At 39.9% G+C, this 12,098-nt stretch overlaps 2 protein-coding genes across 3 annotated transcripts; both read right to left on the minus strand.

Annotated features, from left to right (window-relative positions):
* Positions 1-1,162: 1,162 nt before the first annotated feature.
* Positions 1,163-5,063, minus strand: LOC140928246 (uncharacterized). Of its 2 annotated transcripts, none has more exons than XM_073377969.1 (2): positions 4,886-5,063; positions 1,163-4,673 (listed from the first exon to the last, which is right to left on the minus strand). In XM_073377969.1, exon 2 carries the CDS (start codon positions 4,513-4,515, stop codon positions 1,243-1,245), a length of 3,273 nt encoding a protein of 1,090 aa, XP_073234070.1. In that variant the 5' UTR covers positions 4,516-4,673; positions 4,886-5,063; the 3' UTR covers positions 1,163-1,242. The 2 variants fall into 2 exon arrangements, with proteins under 2 accessions (XP_073234070.1, XP_073234069.1); XM_073377968.1 differs by lacking the exon at positions 4,886-5,063 and having other exon boundaries at positions 1,163-2,396; positions 2,460-4,657.
* Positions 5,064-5,551: 488 nt separating this feature from the next.
* LOC140926024 (D-inositol 3-phosphate glycosyltransferase-like) lies at positions 5,552-6,787 on the minus strand. Its single transcript, XM_073375834.1, has one exon. It carries the CDS (start codon positions 6,785-6,787, stop codon positions 5,552-5,554), a length of 1,236 nt encoding a protein of 411 aa, XP_073231935.1.
* Positions 6,788-12,098: the final 5,311 nt, after the last annotated feature.

The following is a 12,098-nucleotide window of genomic DNA, read 5'->3' on the forward strand; positions in this document are numbered from 1 at the left end:
CTAGCCTAAGTATTGCTAGCATACTACAAACGTACAATACACTGTCGCACCCTAATTTGTTAATGTTTTCAAATGTAACTATCAATAACTGCAAAAATTATTAAATCTATTTCACAGTAACATTTTCCCATGTATAATACAGTTAGCCAATCATTGGGACTTACAGAAACTTTGAGCCAGGAAAACATGAAAAGCAGGCCAGAAACAAACATATTCAAGTGAGACAAATCTCTTTTTTATAACTACTTTAAAGAAGTCTCTTAAACCTTATTTTTTAAGACAATTTCTGAACAGTCAATCATTGTTCCTTTTTCTTAATAAAGCAATAGTACTATTCATTCAAAATATTCTCTATTTCTGATTGGCTCAAATCCCCGGCTAGTTCAGTCTTCATAACAAGCTAGCGTTAACTAAATTTGGAAAGCGTTTGCGATATCTGGTAAAATGACATTAATAGTACAGGCTATCACCAGAAAAAAAGGACGGCAACAGAGAAGTCCCGCGGACGCGGTTAAGTTAGATCAGTTGTTTTGCTAGAAAATCGCGCAACATTTTCACACGTTTGGCGAAGAAGTGCTTCTGCCTAAAATCATGGCAAGAACGTTAAAAATACAACTCAACGGATGACAACTGCTATTTGAGGCGTATCTGATAGACAACACATCCCTTTATCTGATAAGTTTGCCGAGGAACAGACAAATGAAGATGGGAACTTAACATCAACTGACACAAACATGTTTGATAGTAAGACTTATTTCGAGCGAATAATAAAACAGATGTTCCATTTGGCTATCGTATGATCTGAAAAATTATGCAGAGCTCCGAAATCTCCGTAATTCTTCAAATCAGAGTTAGCCTCATCCACTAATTGCTGATTATCATTTAGTACATTTTCAATGTAAATTAAGATTAGGATTACGATAACCAACGAAACCAGAGCTCAAGTCCAAGGAAGATTCTGCTGACGACTTTTTAAAAAATCACCGGAGTGTATAACACCCCGCCCACTGTTACATTGTCAAAGGGGGCGTGCCGTAACCAGTCCGATTGATGTTGACTTTTTAAATTAACTGAGCTTGAGTTTAAGCAACTTTTTTTGTTAACGCGTGCGATATAATAACAAAAATGTAAAAAATGAAGTACTAAGCAAACATTCGCCTTGTATGGGACAAATCGCGCCGTGCGGCTGATAACTGGGACACGGGTGCAAAGCGTAAAGAATATTCAGATGAAAATGCTTTATCAGTCGGATTCGTCAGATTCACAGAAATAGTCCTCAGGTATGTCGTAGAAATCTTCTTCCAAATCAGAATTGATCGAAGTTTCGGACTTGTAGTCTTCTAGAGACGAGGTTGGAATGTTTGCAGTTAAAGGTATCTTCTTTGTTGGTTGTAATGTTGGCTTAGTTGTACCTACCTTGCCTTTTGTCATCGAAGACAAAGCAGACTCCAGTTTGCAGAGCTTTATTACGCATACTTGGTCTGAGTTGAAAAAACATACAAGTCTGTCCTCTTCAGGGGACAAAGCCATACTGGCGATTTTTTCCTCTCCTTGCTTGATTCTCGTGAATGTAATAGGTTTTGATTCCGTTAAATCCCACAGGAATACCATTCCATCAACAGCATATGAAATAAGATACCGATTGACCTTCAAAAACCTGTAGAACTCAATTTTCCCGACATGGCCTTGAAGAATTCGCCTGGAGGAATGCACGTTAGCCACAGAGAGACTGTAAAGATGTATTAGATTACCGATACAACAAACTAGCAGCTTATTGTCCAATGAAACAGTGCACTGACTGAATCTAACGGACTTGTAAAATCTCTCGACTTCCAATGTTTTCAGTAAGCGGCATGGATGCTTATTGACCTCCCAGATCTCAATTTCGTAATAACCGCCACACAAGACAAGCTTATCTGCATCCGATGAAAGGCAAATACAATCCACAGTCAGCAATCCTGGTGATTTGAATGAGTCACACATGACTTGTTTTCTAACGTCCCACACATAGAAATGCGGGCGCGGTAAGTTTTCCTGAATACAAATCAATAGTAGGCCGCCATCAGCTGAAAATTTCACACAGGCGTCTGTTACACCACTTTCGGCTTCAAAGACTGTACAATGGAATCCACCAGATTCTGAAGCGCAGTGTAGGTCTATTCTGGTTTCTTGCTGAAAAGCAATTAGTTTTCCGTCTAGAGAGAATACGCATTTTTTCGTAACAAAGGCCCTTTCTGCGGCACCAGCACTTTTTAAGTACAGCTCGGGAATGGATTCAAAAGTGGCGTATATTTTATCTTCAGTCAGCTTCCACAAGGTAAACGTTGAATCGGAAGTAACAGCTAGGACAGTATCACTTGAAATGAAGCTCACTGCGATAAACCTATCCAAGCCTGGTTTCGTTACATGCAACCTTGGAAAAGACTTGAAAGGACTAAACATATCCGTCAAAAACACAGCTTTATCTTCAAATCTGCTACGAAACAAATAACCAAATTGCCCTTTGGTTGTTAAGCTGACCAAGTCACGACCGGACACACTGGTGTAATCGATGCCGTTTTGAAGAGATAACGCATGCAGCGAGCCTGAATCTGGCTGCGTGTAAATGAGAAAGAGATCATCATTCGTAAAAGTGAACCTTTCGCATTCCTTGATTATATACACGTTGCCTCCTCCGAATTTCTTTACTCTAATTCTCTCTTTATCACAGTAGGAGTAGTGGGTGACCATCCATTTTTGTCCTGGGGACAAATCGAAATCACCATCTTTGCGCATGAGACGGTCAGACTTACTTGAATAATCTATGACGCTGATGAGAGATTCAGGGCAAGGGGGAGGGAGGTCCTCCACGCATCCTCGTTCCACAGAAAACCACTTATCCCGTCGCCCAAAAAAAACAAACTTGTCGTCCAAATAAAACTCTAGATTTACGATTCGTGCTACAGTATCTTGACTTATTTCAAAAGGCCCACCCACTATCTGAAGCTGGGATACATCAACAAACAAGAGTGAGCGACCACATGCCATAGCGACAGTCTTCTTGTCAGAAGCTGTGGCCAAGCAGCTATATTCAGAAATGATTTCTTGAACAGAATAATCACAGGCCTGCCACTCAACACACAAACAAGCTGCTGGCAATAAAGCAATCACAACACTTTCTTGGACAACACCTGAGGCGTTTCGTATGGTTGAACGCAGAAGGTGAGGACTTTCTACGAGAACATGAACATCACCTTCGATGGCTAAGGAAATCTCTTGAAGGATGAATTTTTCGTGTTCCTTTTCGACACCCAAAGAACTGGCCGCAAGCTGAAGATCTTTAAGTAGCTGGTAAATTCCCATTCTCCCACTACGAATCCTTTCTTCCAAAAAGCAATAACTTGTTAAGCAACTGAAAACGAGCTTCAATAAATCCTTTTCTCTATGCTGACACAAAAATCGACCACCGAAGCGAACAACGAAAGCCCTTAATTCACTCACAACCGGTCTTGCCTCCACGTTGTTGACAACAGCAGAAAGAATTTCCTTAAAAACACTTATTAGGTACTCACTTGCACATTTTTTGTCGATGTACAACTTTTTAGTTTTTCTTTTGTTTGTTAACCACGCAGGTATCAAATTGTGAAGAAAGGTTACTGTTTTTTGCATCACCACAAATTGTGAAACGGCATCGATTACTTCCTGCTCATCAAGATCTGACATCTCGCTGCAAAGAACAAACGAAATAAACGATACGGGAACTGGAGATGGTGCAGTTATGATACAGCCTAACAACTTGCTGTACAGATCTGCTCCAACTTTACCGTGAACACGCTGTAAATTTTTTTGAAAGAAGTCATCCATATCCCCCGGAAGAAGAACGCTAAGTTTACCGATCTTACCTAAACGTAGCAGACCGTTAAGTTCTTTCGCAATATAGAAAGCGTGCAAAAACAGTCCATTACACAGCTTTGTGACGTCTTCTGCCGAGTAGGGGAGACGGGAGAAATCTACCCTACTTTCCAGAAATCGCTGAATGTCCTGTTCATGTTCCCAATAGAGGCTGCGTTGCTCACTGTTTCCAGCACAAATCCTAACAAACAGATTGTACTTTTCCAATCTGCTCTGTAACATGTCTTCAGGGCGACTGGTGATAAAGAACACGAGCTGTTTTGGAAACCGGGGGAAACGCTCTTTAATTAGACAAATAAAATCTTCCCTGGACTTGTACTCTGTCTCATCTAGAGCATCAATAACAACTAACTTGCGCTGAAATGGACTACACTTACTTAGCGGCTCTTCTAGCAATTTAGTACATAGTTCCTGCACCCCTAAACTAGAATTGGCTAAAAACATTTTTACACCATCCTCCCCTCCCATTCTACTACTGGACTCACTATTACAATCACATAGCTGACAGGCTATAGTCCCAAGAAGATTCCTTGGATCATTTCTTGTGCCATCATTATGACGGCAAAAGTAAGCAGCACCAAGACGCCCAGTTTTCTTCATACGCTGCGCCAGAGCTCCTGCCATTACACTCTTACCGACTCCTGCATTGCCGAGGAGAACGTAAGCTCTGGAGTCGCCAGGGTCACTGAACCATTCGTCAAAATCTTCAAACAGCCACTGCCTTGTATCTTTATGATAACGCCCGGCAAAAAATGCGATGTCTGCATCACAGTTGGCGATCTCTGCATTAAAAAAGGAAAACGAAGAAAATTATCACGCCCATGGTAAATCTAAACTAACGGCTTTTCTGGAGTGTGTGACTAGTGTCCTGCGCTTCACAGGTCCTCCTAAAACTGAGGTAACAAATCATCCTAAAAAAAAAGTTTGGAATTGGGAAACAAAGCGCATTGTTCCGTTAAACTTTTACATTGTAATAGGGCAATCTTCTCATTACCATAACTGATTTGATGGACAGCAGAGTTCTGCCTCTCAGCTTCTACTTCTGTTAAACCTTCTTGCACCCTGTGTTGGTCATCCAACTTCAGAGGCTTCACAGTGCGCGCGTCTTGTAAAGACACCTCCCTAGGGCTGGCGCCTGCAAATCGTTCCTGCAAACTGGTATCTATATGCGAGTTACCTGTTAATGCAAACGTACGAGTAATCAACTTTTATAGCTTTAGTTAAAGCAGTAAAGAAACTTCTTATTGCTTATAATTATTTTCTAAGGTTCGTAGCGCTTATACAGTCAAACCTCCCCTTACGGATACCTCTCCATTACGGACAGTTCTTTTAGTCACACTAATGCCAAACTTCATACAATACCTACCCCTAGAATAAAGACACCAACCTATTAAAAACATTTCTCTTGGTTTCAAAGATGCCAAATTTCATACAATCCTAGTATGCAACACATGAGTCAAATATGGCCTGGCAACTATGCTTTACATTAAACCTTCAATTGATTCTCGGGTGGTCATGGCCCTCATGGGGTTTTGGATCCCAGTAGAATTGCATCCATCTTTATAACAGTGAATAATTAACGCTGATTTTTTCCGTAAAAAATAAAAGATATCTGACGGCTTAATTCATACTCTCACTGACACAATCCTAATTGCATCTACTAAACAACTTCTACCACAAGGTAGCTAAATGTCACATCTTTACGCAAGCTGATCATCTTGCCTAGAAGATCTCTGCTCTGGTTGGCCCAGCTGTATTTCCTCTCATAGGAAAAGCGCAGCATTTCTGCCTCCTCCAGACGCCCTTGTCTGTCTTTGTCCCACACCTTTTTAATGGCTGCGGTCCACACTTCAGGATCCTCTGAATCAATCACAAATGATGAGCCAAATGGCACCTTGCTCAGTGCTTCACCAAAACCTGAGTTGCTACTGACAAGCACAGGGAGACCAGCTGATAGGGCCTCAAGTCCTGTCAACCCAAATCCCTCTGTTCTTGAAGGCATAAGTACAAGGTCAACTTCAAGAAACAAGCGTTTTAAATCCTCCCGACTCTGCACAAAACCTCTCACCTTCAAGTTTCTAGCAGGAACACCGTATCCTGTCAACTTCTCTTTTATTTCCTCATGCTGTCCATCTAGGGCCCCAACAAACACAAAACGAGCGTCACGCAATGAAGCAACAGCTCTCGCAGCAATGTCAAATCCTTTTAATTCGAAGTCTTCATCGTCTCCGCGGCCAAACACTAAGATGCTGCAGTGTTTTCTTTCTTCCGGACTTTGTTTTACACTTTTAAATTCATCAAAAACACCCGGGGTAAAATCAACAACATTTTGATCTTTGTGACAGCTTCGAAGATATGTTCTGAACGCCTCGCTCAACTTGGGTCCAATCCCCACAACAAGATCTGCCATTTCACACAGTTCAACTTTAACCCTGTGCTTTTCTTGGCCCTTTGAAATCGGCTTGCTGTATGACTTTAACATTCCTAGTTCCTCTGGATCAGTGTGTACCACTTGAACCCATTGGCTTTTTTTCAAGTCTTTAATGACTTGGGCCTGATGACCAAGTTTGACCCCATGACCGACTATCACATCAATTTGCAAATGTTCTGGTGGAAAGCTGAGCCAGTCCAGTTCATCAAAGGCAGGATGCCTTTTCGCCTCAACAATCTTAACATTGCTCATTAGGACTTGGTGTTTATCCTCTTCGCTACATCTTAATAAAAGGACAGTGATTTCCACCTCAGGTAACTTTGCCAGCTGTGTGGCTAACTCTCTGCTTATGGTGGAGAGTCCTCCTTTGCTTGAACCCCATTCTGACGCCAAAATGGTGACTCGAACTTTGTTGAAACCAACAGCCAGTTCATGCTCTTGAGAATGTTTTGACGTAGATGCCATTGCCTACACACGTGTAACATTTTTCTCTCAAAAAAAAAAGTTAACTAGAGTAGCCAACACCTAGAAATATCACGCACATCTGTCATAATTCTGTATTTTTATTCTACAAAGGGATTAAAAGATAAAAGACAGGTGCCTCACATTAAGTTAAGGCATTCGTTACTTGCTAAACCACCCTTTCCCAGACTTCAAGGGATCATCTGACTATTATCTCAAGACCAAGAGAGTACTGGGCTCTGTCATGACCAAAAACGGTTGATAAAATGATACAATGGAAATTCTATTCAGGGGACAACTTCAGGACTGAAGCAAGAGTCCCCTGAATTCGGGTTGGGCTGAAAAACCAACCAAGGTTTTTTTTTTTATTCTGCCATGGAATCTGCTGCAGTCATTATTTCAAGCAGCTGCATAATGTATAAAGAGAATCATGATTATAACTTGTTAACTCGGCAATATTGTGTGTTTATTTCCTACAAGTGCAGTGCATTGATTTAATTGAGATGACACAATTGTTGTTATCATTTTGATTAGTGTACACTTAAACTCATCAACCCTTTTAGTGGTCGGTTAGATATGTACCTTTTAAGAGCTAAGGTGTCCCCTGGATAGAAGTTAAACCTGGATTTTGGGAACCAGAAAATGTGTCCCTTTCCCCAGAACAAGGAATGTGTCTTGATTATGTGACCAACTTTTGGGCTTGAATGGAGGAGTCCCTTGGACAGGGGTGTCCCAAAGGAGAAGTTCCACTGTATCCTTGTGGGGAGGGGCTCAGTAAGGGGTATCAGAACTGTGACGTGGTGACTGGTGATTCCGTGCTTCCAAATGTATCAACTCTGATGCATGTCTTTTCAGCAATAGTGACACGATATTAACTGCTCTTCAAATCAGATAATAATAATAATACAATAATGATAATTGTCTTACCACCTGTCCTACTGCTGCTGTCACAGGTACACCAACTTACTCCTCACATGATAACTGACCATCAACTGAGGAAATGGCTGAAAAAGATGTTCATTAAACACTCAGCAAGTTTTATATGTCAATGTTACTAGGCAAAAAATAAGTTGCTGCTCGTAAAGTTAACAACACAATGGCGCATTTAAAGGACAGGAATGCATTCTGGATTATGGTCACCCTTTGTATTGGTAGAGTGGTGTTGTTAAAAAAAAATTGTAACTGTGCTGGAAATGAAACAAAGCAGTCATGTTTCAATGACTTATTACGGCTCTTAAATATCTTCATTGCTAAACTGATTTTAGTTAAAATTACATTAACCTGCTTACAATATGATTATGACACTAGAGGAAACACAGGTAAGCAGACTTTTTAAAGGCTTGGTAAATTAAAACTGGAGTAAACAAACACTTGTTTACTCTATATATTTCATAACAGAATACAATGCACCTCTATGTAACAAAGTACTCAGTATACATGTATATAAGGTATGTATTGTAACCGCTCAAACCACTTAGTCAGTTGCCCTGATGAAGTCTTTTAATAAAGATGAAATATCAGCGAGAGTCTTTTTTTTCCCGTTTTTTTGAGGTGTATATAATGTAGTATATACTAAAAAAGTGGATATTGTTTATTGCCAATCTGATTTGCTACTAAAACTTGGGATATCAAGTGCTATTCACCTCCAAGTGAATTATAAGCCAAACTCGTGCAAGTTATGAGCAAAATGGCTTTTCCGTTTGGTACCGTAACAAACAAAGAAATGTAAAAAACAATCAAAGAAGCTGTTCCCAACAACACATACATGTAAAAGGCGACAAAATTCAGTTTGGCAGATTTACAGGTAAATCTTTTAATTGTTTGTTTAACCTAAATACATTGATGAAACTAGCAGGGGCGTAGCTAGGGGGGTCCTGGGGTGCCCATGACCCCCCCCCCCCCCCCCCCCCCCTTGGTAGGCCTTCTTTTAAGCAAACAACCTACAATATTCAGGCACCTGGCGAAAACGCCATGACAATTGAAAATTGAAAAGCCCACTTTTTTAAAATTTGTTTTTTGCAAAGTATTTTCGTCAACGGCTCTTGCCTTAAGTTAATATGGGCCTTCATGCCGCGATAATACGACTGAGCCCGCTGATACACGAGGGAGAGCAGCGGTATAAACCATATATAGTCTGGTGAGTAGCCTCTGTGACCCCCTCTTTGAAAAATCCTGGCTACGCCCCTGACTAGTCAAAAAGTTCTTTGTTTACAAATGCAAAGTACATGTAAGTCTTGCTTTACTTTATTTACCTGACATGTTCATAAATTAATAAGCATGAAACTCAATTAAATGGGCTTTTCACAGAACGGTTTTGTATACAGAAAGAATTCGCAACTTGGAATGTCCCCACTGAAGAGCTAAACAAATGCCCTCGCAATTTTTCTTTTGTTGGCAAGAAAACATTATGGCCAACCGGTTATTTGTGTGCCAAAATTGAAACCACTGACAGATATAAATTAGTTGAAAATCATCATTTTTGCGCTCAATTATCTCAGTGTCTTAGTATATAAACTAAAAAAAAAATTCATTGTCATGTGTTTGAACAACATTTTTCATCCCAGTAATAAAAAAAATATAAGTGGACTGGTCCCATTTAAAATATAAAAATAGTCCACATTCAAAGATGAGCAAGTTTTCTAAAACTTCAATTTCCTAATCTGTAGCTTCACCAAACCATTCCAGTAGGTTTTGGACTGAGATTTGAGTACATTTTCTCAATGGACTGCACCCAGTAGATCTCCCCATTGGAACTTACTGTTAGTATCAGAAGCATATAATGCCTAGCATCCATAAGTGATTTTAAAGAAGGCAGCATGGCCAAGTGGTTAGCGCCAATACTGGTTGCCTCCTGCCAGTTGGGGGTTTTAATCCTCTTAAATGTTCTGTTTAAATGAAATTATTTGTCTCTAAGTAGTTGAGTGGAATGCCCGTAAACTAGCTGGATAAGCTAAGTGCACTTTCCACTACGATAGTGGCCAAATGGAACCAGCCGAACGATCAGCAATTGCAATTGTGAAAACAAAAAGAGCTGGGGTGAAGTGAAGAATTATGAATACCTTAAGGAAAATACAAGGTACAGTGTACTATTTGGAATGGACTCTATGTTGAATTTAACCATGTGCTCAGCCTGATTTTACTTGCGTAAATGGATCCACGATTCAATTAGTGTTAAATTGCTTTTAAGGATAAAAAACTTATAGGTTTTTTAATAAAAATTTTCAAGAAATAATTTATCTGTCGATTGTTCATTCATATTAAAAATAATCTCAAACCGCGATCATTAGATTACAAATTGGAGATTTTTACAAAAAGTTCAGATGGGCTACTCTCCTTTCTTGAATATAACTCAACTGTAGTTGTTGTACATGTTCCATTGACATGATTGATTTTCTATTCATTATTGTGCTGCCCTTCCGGGCAATGCCCAATCAAAAAATGGAGGCTGCCTTGTCTGTGCAGCAAAACAACAAAATGGCGGACAGATCAGGTTTAATCCCGTCCCCCCCCCCTTCCCCCCCTCCCCTACGTTGTTACCAAACTTCTGATTTTTGAGGAAAAGGGGTGGGTCATTTCAGATACAATTTATGCTAGGGGAACAAAACAATATTGTTTGAACACCAAACAGAAAATTACTCTTAAATTTAACGACTAGGGCTAGAAAACTGAGTGAATTGAATCCCATTTAGGATCATTGTACAAGTGACATGAAACTTCAGAGTACTTTATTATTACTGGCATGACTAGTGTTCGGCGTTGCCGTATCAAAGATTTGCTGGTGATCAAAATCAAATAAAAACATACACGCTTCAATACAAACTTCAGCCTCAGCTCTCGGGTCTTAGAAGACAATTTCTTCATTCAAGGCCTTCGGAAGAGGACAAAAAGAAACGATTTGAGGACTAATAGTTTTTTATCTTGTTTTTCTTTTACATTTTTCTTTTCTGACGCGATGGAACCCATGTTTTAGCGGACAGCCAATCAAGCGTGAAGCATGCATTCATGTAAATAATCTGGGGCCTTTCACTTTAAGGATCTTTACAGTTGTCACTGGGGGGAGTACTCCCTTACATAAGCCATAATAAATTTATTATAGGTATGTGCTGCCCCAAAGTGGATGGTTTTGCATCATTCTGGTCTGAAAACTGGTATAGACTTCGCCCATTTTGGTCTGGAATCGGCTATGGTTTTCAAGGGAACTACCAGAGTGTATAAACACATTGTTCGTTTCAATTCCAAATGAGTAAGAGAGAAAGAGAAAGATTATATATGTATACGTATTTTTTGTTCTGCTCTAATTTAAGTATAAGTGATGACATAAATTTCTTAGGGGCCAGGTCTGGCTTCCACCCGCATGCAGATGACACTTTAAACCCTTTCACTTTAGAAAACTATCCTCTGTGAGACTATTTTGCCACGAATAATTCCAAATAAACGAATTTAAAGCAGTATGGCATTTCAACAACTTGCTGGAGTTGCATTACCCTGCGAGCAAAGGCTACATTTTCGCTGCGTGAGCTGGCGTGCGAAAAGGTTTCGCACGACACAGCTCACAAAGCCAAAAATGTAGCCATTACTCGCAGGGTAGAGTTGCATTTGCAATGACTCGTTTTATAACCTTTCAACGACTGAGATTTCGCAATTCACTCGCTTATCGTGATTAAGTATCTTTAACGCTGCTTCCCAGGCAAGAAAACAGACTTTTCAGCGTCTGCTGAGGTTTATTTTCAACATTTTGCTTAAAAACACCGTCGCACACTTCCTTGCAATTCGCAGTTTGCGTCGAAGATGGCTTCCCGAGAATTCCCTACAAATCCCGACGGGCTTCCTGGGGGTTTCCCCACTTCCGGGAAGTTTCCTCGTTCCCAGATCCATGGCTGGGAAGGGCGTTAGCTGACCCCATTTGTCATTTTACGGCCAGTGCAGGCTTGTTTGTTTTGTGCTCAAAAGTGGGTTTTCCCAGAAATTTTGGTACTTTGCATAAAATTTATTCATTGCAACTCCCTTAGATTTTCAAGTTGAACCTAGCGAACAAAAAAGATCAAATTTCGTTTGGTTCAAATCGCGACAACCTGAATTAAGTAAAATAGTAAATACTAATAAACTGACGTAGGCTTAAAACAGAATGCATGATTCTATAAAGATATATAAGCCACCTGCTATTACTGAATGACTTATCAATTATTATACAATTTAAAAATGATAAATAAAAATCCAATTTAAAAATATATTAAGGCATGTGACATTGACCCCTTTCACTATCATGGATGCATAATAAATAAGTATAAAAGCTAAATTAAAAATACAATCATAG

The sequence above is a fragment of the Porites lutea genome, chromosome 2, assembly GCF_958299795.1.
Source record: "Porites lutea chromosome 2, jaPorLute2.1, whole genome shotgun sequence".
NCBI lineage: Eukaryota > Metazoa > Cnidaria > Anthozoa > Scleractinia > Poritidae > Porites > Porites lutea.

Coding starts and splice junctions, on each gene's coding strand:
- LOC140926024 (XM_073375834.1), bottom strand. CDS start 6,787: ATGGCATCTACGTCAAAACATTCTCAAGAGCATGAACTGGCTGTTGGT.
- LOC140928246 (XM_073377969.1), bottom strand. CDS start 4,515: ATGGCAGGAGCTCTGGCGCAGCGTATGAAGAAAACTGGGCGTCTTGGT.